Genomic DNA, 20,884 nt, shown 5'->3' on the forward strand with positions numbered 1-20,884 from the left:
CTGGGGTAAAACTTAAAGCTAGAGAAGGTCTTTAAATCTCAGAGCATTTGGGCTCAGAGAGTTTCTCTCTCTGATCCTGTGGCGAATGAACAAAATTTTATGGCACATCTACTAAGGCCCCAGCACCATGCTAGGTGCTGAGATACAGCAAGAACATGCCCTGGTCCTGCCCTGAGTGTGTTGTCTAGTGGGTTGAGCAGACAGAACAGCAGGCAATGATATATCCTATAATACTAACATAAGGGAGCACATAATCCATATTTAGGAGAGCAGGGAGGGCTTCTCAGAAGAAGTGGCATATGATAAGACCGGAAGGATAAGGAGTTACCAAGGCTGGAAATTAAGGGACATTCCAGGCAGAAGGAACAACATGCTGGAAGGCCTGAAGGTGAAAATATCCCAAGACATAGGAATTCAATGTGAGGGGAGCAAAGAGGGAGGGAGGGAGAGGTATAATGGAAGAGAATCGAGAGACGAGACCAGAGCGGTAAGGAGGAACAACATAAAATAGAGCCTTTTGAAGACAAGTTTGTCTTTAGAGTAACGGGGATAGCTGTTGAAAGCTTTCATGGAGGAACACAGAATGCTTCCATTTGTATCTTAGAAAGAGCACTCTAACAGCACTGAGAATGAATTGGTGGAGGAAGGAGTGAGCAAGACTTGTAGAAAGGAGACAACCTGAGAGATCCTTGCAGTAATCCAGGTGAAGGATAATGGTGGAATGACACTGTCTAAGAAGCTATGAGGATGGAGGAAAGTAGATGGACTTGGAGAAATATTTGGAAGCTAGAGGTCAACAGGAGTTGGTGACGGATGGACTGTAAAGGGTGAGGTAGATGGAGGCAAGAATGACTCAGACTGGGGGTTCAGGCAACTAGGAAGAAGGTAGAGGCCCTCACTGAGACCCGCAATATGAGCAGAGAAGGCGGGATGAGGAAGACGAGTTCGAGACCATGCTCCACATCGCTAAACTGGCACCAATATGCTCCTTCCTCTTGACTCCTTGCCTCACACCTCAGCCCGACCAGTTTCCCAACCTGAATGAATCTAATTGCTGGCTTCTCCATTCCTGCTCCTGAAAAGCTTGCTCTCAACATCTAGAAAAATTTCCTTATTTGTTCACATTGACCCTGCCATTGACCGTGTGGGTTTTTTTTTTTTAATTCAAGTTTTCCTTTTTTTTTTTTTTTTGTGAGGAAGATCAGCCCTGAGCTAACATCCATGCCAATCCTCCTCTTTTTGCTGAGGAAGCCTGGCTCTGAGCTAACATCTATTGCCAATCCTCCTCCTTTTTCTCCCCAAAGCCCCAGTAGATAGCTGTATGTCATAGTTGCACATCCTTCTAGTTGCTGTATGTGGGACGCGACCTCAGCATGGCCGGAGAAGCGGTGCCTCGGTGCACACCCGGGATCCGAACCCGGGCCGCCAGCAGCGGAGCACGCGCACCTAACTGCTAAGCCACGGGGCCGGCCCCACCTTGTGGATTTTAACCTAAGTTGGGCTTTCAAAGTCCTAATATTGGCTCCTTTTCAACTCCCCCTGTCACCAGGGTAGCAGTTTCAAATCTTCTTTCCCCAGGTCACTATTTCTTCTAACAAATGTTCTAACCCAGTGGTTCTCAAAGTGCGGTTCCTGGACCAGCAGCATCAGCAACCCCTGGGAACCTGTTAGAAAATGAAATTCTTGGGCCCCACTCAAATCAAACTCTAGGCATGGGGCCCAACAGTTGGTGTTTTCACAAGTCTTCAAGCTTAAGAACCACTGTTCTAATGGGTCAGACTTTTTCTCCTGAAGAACTTCGCCCGAGTCCCCCTCCTCCTCTCCCTGCACGCTTAATTCCAGAGGCCCCGAAAGCCCTCCCCTTGGTTTTCTTCCCAAGTAATCTAGTTTACTCCCATGGACTCCAGAACTCTCTTTCCAACAACCTAGTCGACATCTTCACCTGGATTTCCTCAAACATAAATCCAAACCAAATTATTCTTCTCCCAGTCACCATCTAAGCCTACTCCATCTTTTATATTTTTCTCCTGATTGATTTCATATTTCAGTTAATGGCATCACCTCCCAGCTCCCAGGCTGGAAATCTCCAAATCATCTCTGACCCCTTCCCTTCACCTCAGAAATCTCTTAAATCCATATCCCTTTCTGTCACTTCTTGCCACATCTTTTGCGATCTCTTCCCATTTATTCCACAGGCCTTCAGTCTGACCACAATCTTCCAGCATACTATCTCCATCATCTTCTTAAAACAGTTAAAACAGGTATATCCGCTTTTTAATTTTCACCTGCAAAGCATTCAGGAAGGATTGTTATGGGAATATCCTTAATATTTAAGTTGGCCATATTTAAACTAGTAATAGGAAGGGTCTTCCCATAAAGGCTATAACGTGATGAGCGCCCAGCAGACACGTAGGTGCTTTGTATACGTTATTGCTAGTCCTATGGGCAACCTTTCAGGGGAGGCATGTCTTCATTTCAAAGATCATAATACTGAACTTCAGAGAGATGTGACTGGCCTAAAGCCATATAGCTAGTGAGCGGGAAAGCTAAGATTTGATCCCAAACCTTTCTCTCTTATCCCACCTTGCTGCCTCATTTTGTAGGACTGCAGTCTTCTATTAATGATGTCTACTATCAGTAAGCCAAGTTCAGTACCAGTTTAAGTCCATTGCCATCATTAGGTAAACCTAACCGAGCATTCCGGTCTCTAATGTGCAACACTAACACTCTAATGAACCACAGACCTTTCTTCTTTCTTCACAGATTTTTTTTAAAACATCATAGCAGTCGGAAAAAAAAATCAGGAAATGACTGGCCCTGACTCAGAATATGATGTTGTGCTTTGCTCCGGGATGGAGTGGGAAGAAATCCTTCATGTAATTACCTGGGCTGGCCGCCAGCCTGCCCGCCAATCACGGTCACATATATGGTTACGTATAAACACTAGGTAGTTTCTTCATCTCCCCGGATTGGTGCCAACTTGTAAGACACAGAGGAAGGTAAATTGAGGATAAGCCTATAAAGAAGTGAAGAAGAATAAAAATAGTTCAATTACATTTTTTTTTCCTGTTGCTCTGTATTATCCTGATTCTCGCAGGCAAACTGATACCTCTTTAGGAAAAATAAGAAAACAAAATAGGAGGCACGTATGTTTTCCTGTCCTATAAATCGGTACAAATGAGAACGAGTCAAGGTAAAGAGAGCATCTTTTATAGGTTTATTGGTCCATTACTTTAAGTTAATTGAGGTAAAGAAACCTTTTTAAATTCACAAGCTAATAGTTTATCAAGCAATACAAATTCTTTTGTTTACCTCAAAATGTAATACTAACCCCATAGTAAACAATAGACAGAATTTTTTATACACAGATATAAGGAAAAAAGTGGACAAAAACCTTGTGCCAGCATCAAAAACGCAACAAAAACTTTTTTTGCTTTTTACAATCTCTGGGTTCCACAACAAGGAAAACATAGGTGACATTCTTTTTAAAGTTTGGCGGCTTCATGAAACAATGACTTGAATCTGTAAATAAATCACTTTATCCTCTACACACATTCTCGAGCGCATTTTTTTTTTCACAGCTTTTGATTTGGCGTAATGGCAGCATGGAGAGAAGAGAACGTATTTACACAGAGGACTTGATCAATACCTCAGCAGGGTTTTTTCTTTTAAAATTTTAAATGTAAAGGATGATTTCTAAAAAGAAGAAATACAGTCCATCATTTGGACATGACCTAGGCAAAAGTCTTTCTCTCTTTTTCAACAGTTAAAATACAAGTTAGAAAGTTTGCTGGCAGTTTAGTTCATGGGAATCTATCAGATGTACATCATCTCTCAATGCATTCCCGACTCACAGACATCAAGGGAAGAGGCACACAGAAGTACAAGGGACAGGGTGTCTACTGGACTGGACCAAAACCTCAGGGGTGTCCAGGCGAACAATGCTGACTGCTAAGAGCTGCCGGTTTGTAATTCGATGAAAGCCCAGCTGACCCAGGCATCGTTTTATCATACTGATGCACATTTTTGTTTACAATCTACTTTCCTCTCCCCATTTCCACACCGAGGACAAAGCAATCCCCCTTCCTTCCTTCCAGTATCATTTGTGACTGGAGGGTTGGTCTTGACTGTGAACCAGCCCGTCATATGGGGTGTCAACAGGTGCTCCCTGCTCTGACCTGGCTTACAGGGAGCCTGGAATCACCTGGTGAGGGTGGCGCTACCGGGAGAGGCGCACGTGCCATACCCAATCACTGGCTTTAATAGGACAAGCTCTGTTAATGTGGACTAAATTATGTGAGTCAACACAGTATGTTTTATGTTTTTGGTATTTCAACCTGTGGAGAATTTCTATGTGAAATACGCTGCTCTGAGGCCCCCACAGTATTTTTTCAAAAGCTGTTCTGCAGAATCAGAGTAAACCTTTAATATTGTCATAATCTCTAGAGTTCTTTGTAGCTATGTGATTTGTCAGTGCTCATACCATATATCCTCTACTATCAAAAGTGTGCCAAAAGGCACTAAAACACTTTAAAATAAAAAAAGGTTTTGTGGTCCCTGTGTTTCCTTACATTATCAAAAATATCATTTGGCAATAGCAATACTTAGCTTTCTCCTCCCAAAAGGCAGCCCTTATTACGAACCTCACTTTCTTCTTTGTTTTCTTTGAGAGGACTAAGGACTGGCTATGTTAGACCTCTGGTCTTGAAGCTGAACAACTGGCTACATTACTAAAAACGCTTTCTGTCCAGAATCTGAAAAACACTAGTTGAAGAATAAGGCATATTAATAGGTGTTGACAGATTCTCAAAAAGTTGAGTTAGGCCTCTTTAACAGTCTGTGGCATTTTTGAAAGTCTGGATTTGTTGATTTTCAAGTGCTAAATACACAGAATGTTTATATATGAGACAAATATCTTATTGGTTTGTTACAGTTATTTTTTCAAAGCACTTATTTACAGGCTATCTGTAGTAGTAAAAATTATCAGGATAATACATTTTCTGCCACATAGATGGAGTTAGACAGCCATACCCAGAAAGCATTTCAAACACATATGATTAAGAACAGTCAAACTCCCTATAACAAAGTCCCCTGCCCCCCAACCTTTATAATGCAGATAGCCCTGCGCATGCTCTGATCTGTGCAACTACGGGGAGACTCGATATCCTTCAAACAAAAAGCCAACCACCTATTGGGTGGGTTGATGAAAAACTGGGTTTCTGGTTTATTCACTGACTTAAACGACAAGGAAGAGGAGAACAACTCCAACACGCCCAGCTCAATCCGTAAGTCTGGCCCAGGGCATGACATTTTCCTCTAATTTACTGATAAATGCCACCTGCCATCTGAAGAGAGACTAAGAAGTGAGAGGGGATGTCCAATCTGTTGCCATCTTGAGGACTTTTGAAAGTGAGAAGGCAAACCCAAATTCCCAACATAATTTTGTAAATGGGGGTGGCCAAAGCAGTGTTACCTCAGCCCTATAATCAGATTACCCAGTTTCCACAGGCCTTGAGAGTAGGCGTCTGGCAAGGCAGGGTCCAGGATTGGTGCGCCCTGCCATGACCACAGGCAGCCCATCTTCAGAGCAGAAACACCCTTTAGGGCAGCCAGGGTAGAGCCCAGTGCTAACCCATCCCAAGACCCAAACAGATGAGGCTAACACGGACCTAGGAGGCCGCTCTAGACCTTGCTCTCCCTTCTCTCAGGATAGTACAGAGAAGGACTATACTGCAAGCCAATGAATGGCGTCAAAACAGAGCCTGGTGCCTGAGATTTCAATGCTATCAAGGGCAGGAACAAGTCACACAAATTCTGGGTGTTTCTTGGTCTGACACCATCCCAAGAGAGAAACACCACTTGCAGACTGCCACACGGCCATCATGCCCTCCTCTAAAGCAGAACTTCCCTTGTTCCATCACAAAAGGCAAACTCACAAGAAATGTGCAGCAAGTGTGCTCTTAATTTCCTCATGTAGATGGCAACTGAGAAAGCACATTCAATTCAACAACACATAGAATGCGCCCTGGGTGCAGCTGAAATTTTGGCATGAAGACCAACTTATGATACATTCACCACGATCCCTAGAGTTGTGCTGGTTTGTTCCATGAGCAGCACAGTGAAATACGAGCCAATCACCTCCATAATCGCACTTAGCAGAGTTCACTAGGAATCGTTATTAAGTCTTATTAAAGGACAAAACCCAACCCTAAACCTGGCTGTGTAAGACGTTCCCTCATCGATTAGGAGCAGCGGTTCCCTGCTTTGAGCAGAGTAGCCTAGAATCTTCCTGTAGATCCAGCACATGATAAGGACGAGCAGTGTCCATACCTGCCACAGATCACAGCTGCTCTCTTCAACTCATTTACATCTCTAAACTCGCTCAGTTTCTGGGAATTCTCTCTTCTGCCTTAGCCTGGATTTTTAACCTGGGTGAAGGAAACCTGTCACTATCCAGGCCCAAAGGCAGTTGACAGGGATGACTTTCCATTCCACTGCCATGTGCTCAAGCCCCAAAACCTGCCCATGTCTGTCTGCCTGAGGTAAGGTGCGTCCTCAAGCAAAAATCTCCTGGAAAATAAACACGAGAGGAGTCGGTGGTCTCAGCACCAGGACTTTGTGGAGCCAAGAAGGATGGGCTGACGAAGCCTCTACAAGGCAGTTTTTGGCACAGAAGTCTCCGCGTTACACTTCTCATAGGGAATCACCTCTGTGCTGAGGGACATGAAGAGGCGAATGCTTGGGGCTGCTGACCCTCAGGGGCCCGAGGGAGCCATGGGGGTAGGAAGGACTGGAGAGCCTCCTTTACTGCCTATTGTCACCTCACCACATGCTAGCCTGAAGTAAGGGACAAGGGTCCCTTCTCTGGAAAGGCCATTTCTCCAAGGAAGTCTAACATACACTGGTTTTCCCAGCTCTGCTATTAACGGCATGCTGGAGGACAGTTGGCCTTGTTCTAGCCCTCTCTCCTGTCTTAAAGCACAGGAACATCACTTGGGGACCAAACAAATAGAGAAAGACAAAATCCCAAGATGCCTGAATCCCTTCAGAGCCAGTCTTCTGCCTCCAATACTGTAAGGGTATGACTGTGTACCCACTCCCTTCCCCATATGTCCCAGCGAGGAACCAAATGACTTGTTTGAAGGGCTGCCTTCTTTCCCAACTAACCCTTAGACAGGAATGTCCCTGGGCTTTGGCAACTAGCAGCAGACTAGATTCTAGTCTTCCCGTAACTCTTTCCACAGTTCTTTCCAAGTATTTGTTACACTGGACAACATTTTTAAAGCACACATTCCAGAAGGCAAGGCTTTACACATTCCCAAAGGTGAGCATTCGCTGCCTGGTCAGTTTAGTGTCTTCTGCCAAATATCAATAGAAGGTTGCCGATACACACCCCGATTCTATCAGCAGGCCATCAGGTTGGACCTGGACATCCGTACCCACACCAACATCATGGTTTAGAGGTAGAATGAAACACTGAGTCACCACTCAGGGTAGGTGGACTGTTCTTACCCTTCTGCTTCAATGAACATTTCTAATTGTACCAAACTGAAAATTCACATCAAAGGATTTTAGAATGGCACGAATGAGGTCTGACAGTGCAGGCAAGTACCAATTGCTATAAAAATTATAATTTAAACTGTGACTTTTTCAAACACGATGAAACAGAACCAAACTGTTCTGTGCCGTCCAACGGCTGCCCCAACAGCATCACAGCTGTGGCTGAGGCAAGGTCAACCCTGCGGTTAGAAAGGGAATGAAGTGACTTCAACATGCTGCACGTTGATCGGTATTTGCAGGTTAACTTACATATGCAGCAGCGTCTCAGCACAGCTGTTTCATTAAAAAAAATACTACCGTTTCTTTGAGGCTCAGATTTATAATTTTACAGGAATGAGCCACAGATGAAGGAATGCAAACATGACCTATGTAGCTTCATTTCAGGAAGGGGAAAAAAAAATGAGTTAGAAGATAGATCCTTGTGTCTGTTAGTTTTGTGTTGATGTGAAAAGGAAACCTGGTAATAGTTTGAAATGAAGACTTTAGATGCGGCCAGCAGAACCCAGGGGCTGGGCTGCAAATTGAGGAGACTTGAACTCAACTAGAAGCGGAGAGTTCGCTGGTGCGCTTGTCCTCTTCAAGGCCCGTCCAGATTCTGACTTTGCTTCCCGACCAGGAATTATTGAAGGTTAAAGCACTTCATGTAGAACATTCACATTGAGTTTACAAAATCTCAACTGTGTCCTAACAACATACCAGCTTCTCACCAAAAGGTTGCCCAAACATTCAGTGGACACAGTAGGAAACATGAAACTAGGACTTTTTGGTGAGGTAAAGGCAAATTGCACAAAGCAGATGTGGCAGGTGGAGCTTGGTGTGTGCCCACGGACCTCAACAACTGGGGAGCTACCCTGACTTCAAGACAATAGATATTTCCGAACAGGCCTAATCTCTACTCGGATGACACTGAACAAGCGAAAGAAAAACATTGAAAAACTCACTGAGAAAAATGCACCTTTTTTCATTTTACACAAAAACAGTTTCAAATCTACTGCATTCTAGCGTCAGAAACAAGTTCGGGGAGCACTGCTCCCCCAGCTTCCCGGGGCATCGCATAAGGACAAGAACGCTGGCTTGCTCACTCTAGCATGGATGCATATAGACGCTGATTTAAATGGTCCTGCACCAACTGGAAACCATAAAACAGGTGTCATTCATCACAAGCAGGCAGCAGGCTACACTCACAGCTGCAGGCCACTGTGCATGAGGGACTTTCCACGGAGGTGCCAACACCTCCTTCTAGGCTGAGACAAGTCAATGCCCACGGAGGTCAATTCCAGAGCTGCCACGTATCCAAGGAAAGCGACAGCTGCCTTCTATGTGTGCCTTCCTCACGTCCTTGAAAAGCAGGACATGGGTTCTCGTCTACAACAGGCAACTCTGCTGTCCCCAAACAGGAAACCGTAATGAGATGTCAAAACGTCAGCTGTCTTGTCCCTCAGTTTCAAATGTCCGTAGTGTTACTTTAGGAGGTTCCTTCACAGCACGGAGGTATGCCTCCTCTGTGGGAGAGGATCATAGCCTTACAGACTCCACCAAGGAATAAATACTAATTGAAACCAACTGTCAGACAGGGAGGGGTGTAAGGGAAAGAAATACACAAAGGGGAGATGTTTCCGTGGTTGTTTTCCCAGTGTCGCCTCTCTGGCACCGCAGGGACATTCTGGTGTGTGCGCCATGCCCCGCGTAGGCAGAAGAGTCTGTCCCACGAGGGAGCTTACTTGGCCTCTTGTTTCTCCTGCAGTAGTGGAATGATCGACTCCCACGCCATGAGGCACTGCAACAACAACACACGCACAGAGGATCAGCATCGAGTTTCAGATTCCAGGGTCAGCTTCTTAATTCTGCTCTGACCTACCCTTTCATTGTCAGTCCTGCTGGCTCACCTTTGTCTAATGACGCCTACATGTATTATCCACAACTATTAGAAACAGGAGAGGTAACAGCTGTTTGTTTTGAATACATCACCCCCATCTCTACAAAAGACAGCAGCGTCTCTGCAAGGCCTAAATGCATTGTCCATCAAGCTCATATCCAGTGAGTGGAACTGTACTCACTAAAAGAAATTCTTTCCCTTCAAAAAGTAGAAAAAAGACAAGGCTGCAAACCCTTGATGAGGCCCTAGGTTCCCAGCCAGGATGGAAACACTGCTCCGGGTGTGGGTGGTGCTTGCATAAGGATGTAAATCATATTGGAATGGGCCAGCCACTTGACTCAGAGCTGGTGGAAAACTCACTCTTCTTCACCACACCTGGATCTCCCAAAAGGGAAAATAGGTACCTGAGAGAACTCTATATTTATTGAGTTTAATTATGTCCAAACACTGTTACATATTTTACATTCACTATCGCTAGTCCTCACAATAATTCTATGAAGTAGAATTATTATTATTTATTACACACACACACTTCATAGATGGGGAAAATGAGACCCAGAGAGGTTAAATAGCTTGCCCAAGATACACAGCTACTAAGTGGTAGAGCTCATGATTCGAAAACAGATGTTCTTTCCACTATACCAATCCCCTTTTGTAAAGGGAAGGACAGAAGAACCACAGAAGGCCTTTCTTCGAAGCAGCCCAGGGGTGAGGCAGGACTTTGCACTGAGTCATTTGGGGAGGAGTTCTGAGGAGGTGGGAGGAGAGAGGCATCTTAGCTCAAGCCAGAGAGGGGAGTGGTGAAATCGCTTCCTGCTTCCTTCCCTGGTGACTCTGAGGTTGGAGAAGAAGCTAGACTCGGACCCTGCCCTACATAAAGAAGCCTGGGGAGCCTCAAGGAGCTGGCTTTCAGGAAGAGACCCAGTGTGGGGTCTGCGGCATTCTGGGTCCTGTTCTCTCCCTAGGCCATTATCTCAAATCTGGGAGGGTCCTTCTATGTCAGCAATGGGGAACCAAGCCCACACTAGCTTTCCTCTCAGTCCTCAAATGCTCAAGCTTTTTCCCACCTCAGGGCCCTTGCATACGTTGCTCCCTTTGCCGGGAATACTTGCTCCTCAAGTCCTTGTCTCTGAGACTCAGATGAAACATTACTTCCTCAGATCAGCCTTTCCTGCCCACTCCACTGGCCCCCTCCCATCCCTAATCTAAATTATGCCCCTAGTATTTTCTCCCACATTTCCCTGTTCTTTTCCTGTAAAGCACGTATCTCATTGTGCAGAGCTGGGATTCTTGGATTAACATGTGTCCTCCACTGGACCAGGGCTCCTTAAGGCAGAAGTTCTGCTGTTTTGTTTACCAATGTGTATACCCAGTCCCTCGCGCACAGTAAGTACACAAAAAGCATTTTTTAAATATATGTAGGAGCCAAGATGAGGCTCCAAGACAGTGACCCTGTGTGTGGTATAGTGGGAAGACTACCAAACATAGACAAAAGACCTGGGTTTCAGTCCTGGGCCCAGGGCCTTGGGAATGCTGGCATTATCACCAAGGACTGATAGACACATCCGATTGAGTTGGCTTTGGTATAGTGGGAAGGCCGTTGAACAGTGGAGGGCAGGTGAGGGGATCAGGGAAGGAAGTACCATTTACTGAGTATCTACCATGTGCAAGGTATGTTCTAGGCACTCGGGTATGCATTACTTCATTGTAGCTTCACAATCATTCAGTGGAGAGGGATCACTGCCGTTATACAGATGAAGAAACAGAGGTACCCTGCCTAAGGGTGTGGTCAGCAGAGGAACAAGGCCTTGACTTCACATGGAATGATCTTCTCACCTTTGGGCAGTCAGGACTGTTCCTGAGGACACATGGCCCCTGTCCCCTACACTGACAGTATGTGGGAGTGGGAATTTTCAGATTTGTGGACCTGGAGAGCTGAATCTCATCCTTGTTCAGTCACTCAAAGCTGTATAACCTTGGGCAGAGTTTTAAAATCTTGCTGAGTCTCTTTCTTCAGCTTTGAGAATCATACAGCCCAAGTAACAGGGTTATTATGGTGAGGGTTAAATGAGATGACGTATACATAGCCAGCCCAGGCACACAGCAGGGCCTTCATAAAACCAGTGTTGAGAAAAGCAGTCTGCCACCTTTCTCTTCCCCTCTAAACTAGCCCTTCCTAAGACCTGGCAAGCAAGAGCTATTCCATGACTGGTTTCCTTAACTCTCCTCCCAGGAAAGATGCAGACACTCTGCCTCTGAAGAGCAGCCAGACCCATCAAAGCCTTAGAAAAAGATGGATTCTTCTAGTTTGGGAGGTGGACGTGTTTCTAGAATTGTGGCGGGAGAAGCCAAGTTAGTGCCTGTCCAGATTGATGTCAACTCTGCAGATTATCTGTTGAATTGTGAGCAAGCCATTCTTCATCTATAACTCAGCTTTTAATAAATACTAGGATTCCTTAGCAGAAATGATCTAGATTTGGATATGCTAGGAGCAAGCCTTGATTGAGGAGACTGGGCTGCAGCTTGATGAGAGCCGTGCATGCATGTGCCTGCGTGTGTGCATGCCTGTGTGCGTGTGTGCTGCGTAACCTGAAGTGCACAGATCAAAGGGATTCACGAAAAAAACTATTAACAGTTTTCCTTTGTAATCCTACATACCCTTATTTTAGGTATTTAAAAACAGTCTTTAAAAGTCTATTTAAAGAAAACAAACAGTTATTTTGATAAGGGGTTTACAGGCTTCACCAGATGACCAAAGGGTCCATGGCACTAGGAAAGTGAAGAACCCCTGCATGTAGAACTACAAGACAGCTTAAAGCAACCCCAAACCTCCCTTACCTGGGGCATCCCTGCGCTGGGCCTAACTGACTAGGGGAAGCAGGCAGCCAGCAGGACCAGAGGGCATGACAGATAAAGCTGCGGCTTCCATCAGCAGTGTGTGCAAGTGAACCCCCTGTGGGCACCCGGGGGGCCTCTGCTTCCAAACTCAGCACTGCATCTAGCACAGAGGAGAAGGACATGCAGGGGTTGCTAAAGCTAAACACATAAAATTAGGGAAGGAGATGGGACTGGCAGGATTGTCCCTGCCTCTGGATTTCCGGCAGGTCCTTACGAAAGACTCTGGCTATTAGCAATGCTTCCTTAATGAGAGGGCTGTAGTCTCGTCAACATGCTCATCACCATGCTCATCACCTTCTCATAATATTGGATGTTCTTGTCAGCCATTCCCATGAGCAGCTGCCGGAAGTCCTGCCTCTTGTTGTTCTGCCACCTCTCCATGTCGGCTTTCAGATCAGCATTGAAACATTCCATCCGATCCTGACACTTCTCAACGTCTGCTGGCACCTGGAACGCACATGAATAAATGGGTGCTGTGTACGTGCAACTGGTATCTCACGCCTTGAGCTCCTCTGCTCACACATTTGTGGAAGAACAAATTATACATTAAAATGTCATAAACATACTCCCTGTTCTGGAGGCATTTATTTGAAGGCAGAGCCTTGGGTTTTCAGGTTTAAGAAGGAATTCTGAACAAGGCTAAGCTGACCCAGATCTTCAAACCCATCCAAGCACCACAGAGCGGGGGAATAGCCCCTTGTTTACAAACAGGAAGAAGAAACATTGCAATTCAGTCATATGTCTTGGGTTCCTTTTTTTTACCCACCCATAGATAAAAATGTATGTAGATTTTGCAAATACACAGCGGTAGCTGGTATTGCCCTGCTAGTCTCCTGTGTTCCATAATGAAATCAGAAAAGACGGTTTTCCCATATCATGTGAACTATTCCATTACTTGTGATGTTTGATAATGCCTACCCTCATGAGTCAGAGAATTAATTGCAATAATAAGACTACTGCCAGCTTCCTCCTCTGAATCCCACATTACCAATAAACTGGAGACTTGTCCATGTACCCCTAGACTGCAGATAATCAAAAACGAAGAGTTGAAGTTAGGTAATTCTGGAGAAATGGGAAGAAAATTATTTATGCGTGTCAAAAGAATCTGAAATATAAGAAGAAAAATATAGCAGGCTACTTGAAGTTTTTCTTGAAGAAGTTCACAAGAATTTCTCAAAATGGAACTATGTCACCTGAATTCTCCAACTTTCACTTTGCTTTGGTGAGTTTCATCCATCCCACACAGCCAGAGAGAGAATATCCAATATTATGAGAAGGTAATGGGAAATGATTACCCTGGTTCCCAAAGAACAAAGCTAGCTTCTCTCCTAACTCAAGAGCTCCCCTGGGCCTTGATGGTATCCAGGGGGTCAACATGCCCAAAGCTGGGTCCAACACCCACCTGCCAAATGCTTCCCAGCAACGAATGAGGCCTTGTACATTTTGTGTGCTGGGGCCTGTGATCCCAAATGTCTCCAAGCTGTGGGTCACCATCCAGGTCAATCTCTACCAACCAAGGAAGGTTTATACCCAGGCCTTATGGGCAAGAAGCCAACCCAGAAACACCAATAATGACGAGCCCAAGCCTGAGGGAGCTGGACACCTTCAGGGCTTCCAAAAGTGCCAAGGGCACTTGGCCATCTGCCACCCAGATCATCTGGAGATGGCTGCAGCACAGAGGAGCAAGGAAAGGGAAGCAGCCCAGGTGAGGGGATTGGAACATGCCTGGCATGGGAACTAAGCTTGCGTGAGACAAGGATGAGTTGGAGAGAAAGCTATAGCAAGGCATGCTGGGCAACTTAAAAGAAAGGAATTTTTCTTTTAAGCAGGGAAAAGAAGCCTTCTTCAAAGCACTTAAGCTTCTGGAAGGGAAAAAAAAAAGGCTTTACTTTTTCTTCAGATGCCATGACTGAGGTCACTGTCACTCTTGCCTTTCCCTGCTGATTCACCCATTACTGTTGGCCACCTCAGGGGAAAGTGAAATAAAACAAGAGTGCCCTGGCTTTGCTTCCCCTCAGCCATTCCCCCAGAAATGTCCAGTGAACCAGCCTCAATAGGCAGCCAGTGAGCCAGTGTCTCTGGGCTGGCCTCACCTCCCTGCAGACACAGTCCAGTTCCCTTATGGCTCTCCTGGCCACTGCTCATTTTAGCATGTGGGTGAAAGTGCCTAGGAGCAACTTCCTGTTTGCTTAACAGAACTACTGCAGCAAGGAGGAAACGTAAAGCTCTGAAACGAGACTCTCATCAGGGCACAGCGAGAAGAGGGAGGGTAGGCTCTCTGACTCAAAGGAAAGATTCCTGGGTCTGTTCAGGGGATGGCAACTCTGGTTGACCCATAGAAATTAAGTTAAAACTACATCTTTAGACTTTATGACTGCCTGACCCTCACTTTGGGGAATATTTTTAGCTTATCATTTTCACAACACACTCCATGCTGGGCACTGAGGAATACAAACGTGCTTAGGTCTCAGTAGGCAAATCTTGTCTCAAGTCACCTACAGTCTAGTTGGGAAGAAAATGAACAGGTCTGGGGACAGTAAGGTGAGATATTATGAGTGCTCTCACTTCTCTCTGAGCCCCGTGATAAGCATGCTATGAGGAGGAGCTGGAGAGCGAGTCCAGCTTGGATGAGGGATCAGGTTTCCTTGAAGAAATACCACTGAGGCAATTCTTCAAAGACGATAGAAGTGGGAAATGCGATGATGAGGGAGAGGGCACTCTACAGTGACAGTACATGCAAGTGACAGAGATGAGACAAAATCTAGACCCATTCAGGAGTAGCTCAGAGGCCATAGTGCCCACAAAGGCATAGAGAGAGAACTTTCCCCAGCTGGCAAGATGGGCGGGAGGCAGGGAGCACGTAGAGAGGGGAAGGGTAGAAGATGAGAAGCCTGGGACTCTTCCTGAAGGCCAGGTTTTCTGAGGTTCATTTAATTCATGCCCCCTTTTGGAAAATAGAAAAGCCTTGGCTTCCTCTAACGATACAGACAGTTCTAGAGCCAGACTTCCAGAGTTTGAATACCACATCTACCACCTACTAGATGGGTGACTCTGGGCATCTCTATGCCTCAGCTTCTTTTTCTGGATAATACTATCCATCTTATAAGGTTGTTATGAGGTTAAAAGAGATGATGTGCATAAAACACTTGGTGCCTGGCATACATTAAGTGCTCAACAAATATGTTAGTTCTGATCAGTATCAATATCGTAAATCACTGTTCACAAAAGATAATTTATCATTTGTACAGTCCTTCAAGTCAAGCATATTTTATGGAGCTTTATTCCATGTCTTAAAAAAGAAGTTTCTTTTTTGTTTTCTGAATATAAAATATGTTCTTTCAAATTTCATTCCTTTTCTGGATAATATGTTCTTTTCACCCTTCACCCATGCTATCCCTCTCCGAGATTTCACCAGAGACCAGAGATGAGTCAACATCAAATCACCCTTGAGATCAAGAGATTACCCTTGGCACCCTGGAACCAGGGCAATGGCTGTAACACCAGAAGGGAGAAGACAGATTAAACCAACATGGTGGAAATCCAACTGACAGATTTGGCAGCCAATTGCATATGAGAAATAAGATATAGGAAGTCAGAGAAGAACCTTAAGTTTCTAGTCTGGGTGATCAGAGTGAGAAAAGTCCACTATAGGGCTCAGGATAAAGGAGAGGTCCACAGACCAGATAAAGGAGGTAGCTGCAGCCATGGGAAGGATGAGACCTCCCCTTCAGAAGAGGGGGCTGAGACAACTCAACAACAAGAAAACAAACAACTCTATTTTAAAATGAGCAAAGGGCTTGAATAGACGTTTCTCCAAAGAAGATACACAAATCGTTAACAAGCACATGAAAAGATGCTTCACATCACTAACCATTAGGGAAATGCAAATCCAAACTACAATGAGATACCACTTCACACCCATTAGGATGGCTACTATAAAAAAAAAAACAGAAAATAACAAGTATTGGCGAGGATGTGGAAAAATTTGAATCTTTGTACACTGTTGATGGGTATGTAAAATGGTATAGTCACCATGGAAAACAGTATGACATACAAACAGATATATCTGTACACTCATGTTCATAATAGCATTATTCACAATAGCCAAAAGGTGGAAACAACTCAAGCTTTCATTCACAGAGGAATGGATAAACAAAATATAATATATACATACAGTGAATATTATTTAGCCTTAGAAAGGAAGGAAATTCTGACACATGCTACAACATGGATGAACCTTGAGGACATTATGCGAAGTGAAACAAGCCAGTCACAAAAAGACAAATCCTGTATCATTCCACTTATATGAGTATCTAGAGTAGTCAAAATCACAGAAAGTAGAATGGAGGTTGCCAGAAGCCAGAGGGAGGGGGAAATGTGGAGTTGTTGTTTAACAGGTACAGAGTTTCAATTCTGCAAGATGAAAAGAGTTCTAAAGATTGGTTGCACAACAATGTGAATTTACTTAACACTCTGAACTGTACACTTAAAAATGATTAAGATGGTAAATTTTATGTTATGTGTATTTTGCCACAATCAAAATTTTTTTAACTTTTAATAAAACGGGGGGCTGAGGAGGGGAGGGTCAAAGGGTAGAACTCACAGAGAAGCCTACATTTAGAGAGTTAAAGGAATCAGCAAAGGTCGCTAAGAAAGACAGGCACAGAAGCAGGAAGTGAGTCAGAAAGGGCAGAGTCATAGAAGCCCAGGGAAGGAGCGAGGAGGCGGTTAGAAAGGGGGAAGGGCTCAAAAAGACGAGAATAAGAGGAATTGAGGTGAGCTGTCTGAAGGGCCCAGCTACTGAAGTTGCCCAACTTTATGAAGAGGAGGGCTGTTGGCAGCAGATGCTCAGGATCACATTCTTCTGGCTTTTGTTTCTTTTTGGATGGTGTCTTTGTGACAATCAACTCACTGACCAGTAACATCCAGCATTCCTTCTTATCTCAGTGTTTTAATTTTTTGACTGATGTATTGTCAGGGTTCTGCTATCTTGTGTCTGAAGAATGTTGAGTGGCAATATCCAATGCTAATGGTTGGAGGTTGCTTATCACAAGACATTAAGAAGAAAAAAAATCACCAGATAAGACCTCAAAAGACAAAAACTCCTAAATAGAGGACAAGACTGCATTTTTTCCCATTGGTTCCTCTCATGAAGATTTCCATTACACGATGTGGGTTGTTGGAGTGACGGGAGAAGGGTAAAGTGGGATGAAATTGAGATTTTCGTGTGTTGGGGAGCTGGGTGGTAATGCTAACTCACTCAACATTCATTTAAAAATGTATTTTTGAGGGCCGGCCCCGTGGCTTGGTGGTTAAGTGCACGCGCTCCGATGCTGGCGGCCCGGGTTCGGATCCCGGGTGCGCACCGAGGCACCACTTCTCCGTCCATCCTGAGGCCGAGTCCCACATACAGCAACTAGAAGGATGTGCAGCTATGACATACAACTATCTACTGGGGCTTTGGGGGGAAAAAATAAATAAATAAAATCTTTAAAAAAAAAAAAAATGTATTTTTGAGGGGCCAGCCAGGTGGTGTAGTGGTTAAGTATGTGAGCTCCGCTTTGGCGGCCCGGGGTTCACAGGTTGGGATCCCGGGTGTGGACCTATGCACTGCTCATCAAGCCATGCTCTGGCAGGTGTCCCACATCTAAAGTAGAGGAAGATGGGCATGGATGTTGATCCAGGGCCAATCTTCCTCAGCAAAGAGAGGAGGATTGGCAACAGATGTTAGCTCAGGGCTAATCTTCCTCACCAGAAAAAAAAACAAGTATTATTGAGCTCTTTCCAGGTACCAGGCATTTCTAGGCCCTATAATATAAATCTCTACCTAAGTTTCCTTCTTGGAGCTAGGCTGGAGATGTCACATTATCTGTTCCCATGATGACAGTTGGTTAATAAAGTCCGAAAAGATTATGTAAAGCAGACATGATCCCAAGACTTGGGGGAAAGAGGGTTCACGGCTGCTATGGGACAGGTGCCAGGACCAATGACAGAACCAATTCAAAATGGCTCTTCTTGTCCATACGCTGCTGAGCAAAAAGATGAGGCAGGGCTTCCTAACTGGTGCTGTGTGAATGACACCAATATTGATCCCCAGCCCTCTGGGAAGCCCGGGTTCCAGGCTGGTCACCTCCAGCTTCAAGTAACCTGGTCTGTTTATCCCGGTGTGCCATACAAATAGTTTCATTTTCTATGTGAGCCATAAGATGAAAAAAAGTTGAGAAAACACTGAGACAGGGTCAAGATTGAGAAGAGGCTACTAAATTTGGCAAATAGGAAGTCATTGGTGCCCTGAAAGAATGTTGTTGTTGTTGTTATTGTTGTTTTAGTAGATAAAAAGGAACAAACTCTAGAGAACGGCAGGTGAGGAGGGAGAAGAAAGGACACAAGATGAGTTGAGAGCAGACACACTGAGAATAGAGGAGCCGTGAGCTTCCCTGCATGATGACTGAGGAGTTAGTGGACACAGAGACTGAAGCCCCAAGAGAAGGTCCGTATTACCTCCCCTGTCCCACTAGCGTTCACCCCTACATGCTTACAAAAGCCAGAACCCTCCTCCTCAATGGAGCCAAGATCGCTGGGAGCCCACACAGTGGGGATAAAGAGCTCCAACTTTGGAGCCAGACACATCTGGGAGGCCAATCCCAGCTCTACCATTTGTTAGCTTAGGCAGGCAAGTTATATAATTCCCCGAGCCCTGGTTCCTCATCTGTAAGATGGGAACAACCACACTGATAGAGGCTGTTGTAGGAATTAAGCAAGATAAGGGAGGTGGCAGACTCCTGCCCTTCTCTGGCTGATGTGACCTCTGCCTCACTGGTCTGGCTTTCTAACCCAGGTTGACATCATGGCTGCTGTGAAGAGAACTGGGAAACATCAGGCTTGTCTCTCCTCATTGTCAAAAGCGTGTGGTAACAACAGGTATGCATGCTTAACTCGCAGGTCAGTAGAAGCTCCAGATTAAGAAGTCTCCCTGTTCCTGTCTGGCACTTTGGAATAGAGTTCTTGCTGTCTGCCACAACTTCCCCATTCCAGAATGTTAACCATTCTGGTAGTTCCAAGAGCTTTTAAAAGTCCACAGCCTTCAAGAAGTTTGTCCAAGCGATCCCACATTCTACCTCCCCTCCCCAACTGGGCTCAACCTGAGAAGCAACCGCTCAATATACCTGTTTTCCACTACCCTCCACCTCCACACCACACACCTTCTCACCTCCACAATGACACCACCTGTCTCCAACAACCTCTTCACCCAGCACCATACCCAGTACAAGGCCACCTGAGGGCCAGGGCCTAAAATAACCCCTCCACCATTTTTTGTTTTTTTGTTTTTTTTTTACCTTTTGAAGGTAATTCTCAGATTTTTATAAAGCATTCTCTCTTGGCATCCCTTCTTTGTTCTTTTCTGAACCAGCAGCTCATGAATATATTAGCATTGAACAGAGTCAAATGCAGAATAGCGTAAAATGTGCAGGTTCCCTCCACAGTGTACCCTCCTGTGCACATTAGGGTACGTCTGCTTCCCATCCAGTTTTACATGCATGTCCTCGGCCTCTCTGTTTCTAGTAACAGCTCTGATAGCCTCCCTGGCTTCTAAGGAGGGTCAGATACTCAGATTTATACAAGTCTGTGGTCCTGACAGATGCAGCAGAAGGCAGCTGGCGCCCTACTAAGTGCCCACAATTTCTCTAACTTCAAAATTATAATGAGGAAAGCCAAGTCGACACAACGAAGCTCCATCTGCCTGAGAATAAACCACCTCAAGGCCTGCTGAGTTTCCTCAACCTAAAAACAAAGCCAAACTTCAAATTCTACATGCTAACGTTTTCCCTCAGCTCTCAAGGCCTCATCACTGCATGCCCTCGGCACACACTGAGAAGCCGCAGCCAAAGGGCTCCAGTCCAGCGGCTGGAGCCACAGGGCTCATCCTTTGTCCTAAGATGTCCAGCCCAGTGCGAAATGTGCAGTGAGGGTCATGGAGACGCACGAGGCCACTTTCTTCTTCTGGGTTACAGAGGAGCGATCAGATTTTGATACCACTCTGTGACTTCACAAAAATCAAGCTTCCCTCACTCTTCAGAGCAACGTTTCAAGATTTCACCTCAAAATAAGTTAAGGCCTCAGATCTTCTGTTAACATGCCCAGACCCAGGGCCCTCTCCTGTGAAAACTGCCCACCTTTCGGCAGGAATCCTCTCCTCCCCTGCATCCCTGCGATGGACCTGTGAACAATCTTACTCCCACTATAGTTACTAACAGTAGAACTCAATGAGTCCTTGGGGTGGAATGAGCCCTGACCCACTTCCTGATACCCTGACTTTTATCTCACCGACAGCAGCTCTGGAAAGTGGGCTCAACCCACTGTTTTGTGTGGTCTAGAACCACATAAAACAAAGCACAGCAAAACCTTAAGCTACTCATTTCCTAGCCGTCTCTCTACCTGCTGATAGGTGGTCAGAGAGGATAGGCATTCAGGAGGAGTGGGTGAGCAGGGGAAGCTTTAAGACACAAGAAACAATGCCCAAAACAGTGCAGTCAGAAAAAAATTTTAATT

General features: G+C 45.2%; 1 protein-coding gene across 1 annotated transcript in view; it reads right to left on the reverse strand.

Annotated features, from left to right (window-relative positions):
• Positions 1-2,931: 2,931 nt before the first annotated feature.
• Positions 2,932-20,884, reverse strand: part of SNX30 (sorting nexin family member 30) — a 112,716-nt gene continuing 94,763 nt past the window's right edge. Inside the window, exons 8-9 of the mRNA XM_004423338.2 lie at positions 12,629-12,781; positions 2,932-9,337 (exon numbers count right to left, since the gene is read on the reverse strand). Of these exons, the coding sequence (XP_004423395.1) occupies positions 9,278-9,337; positions 12,629-12,781 (213 nt within the window). The 3' untranslated portion in view covers positions 2,932-9,277. The remainder of the gene's footprint in view (positions 9,338-12,628; positions 12,782-20,884) is intronic.

The sequence above is a fragment of the Ceratotherium simum genome, chromosome 29 (genome assembly GCF_057802395.1).
Source record: "Ceratotherium simum simum isolate JZ-2026a chromosome 29, ASM5780239v1, whole genome shotgun sequence".
NCBI classification, from domain to species: domain Eukaryota; kingdom Metazoa; phylum Chordata; class Mammalia; order Perissodactyla; family Rhinocerotidae; genus Ceratotherium; species Ceratotherium simum.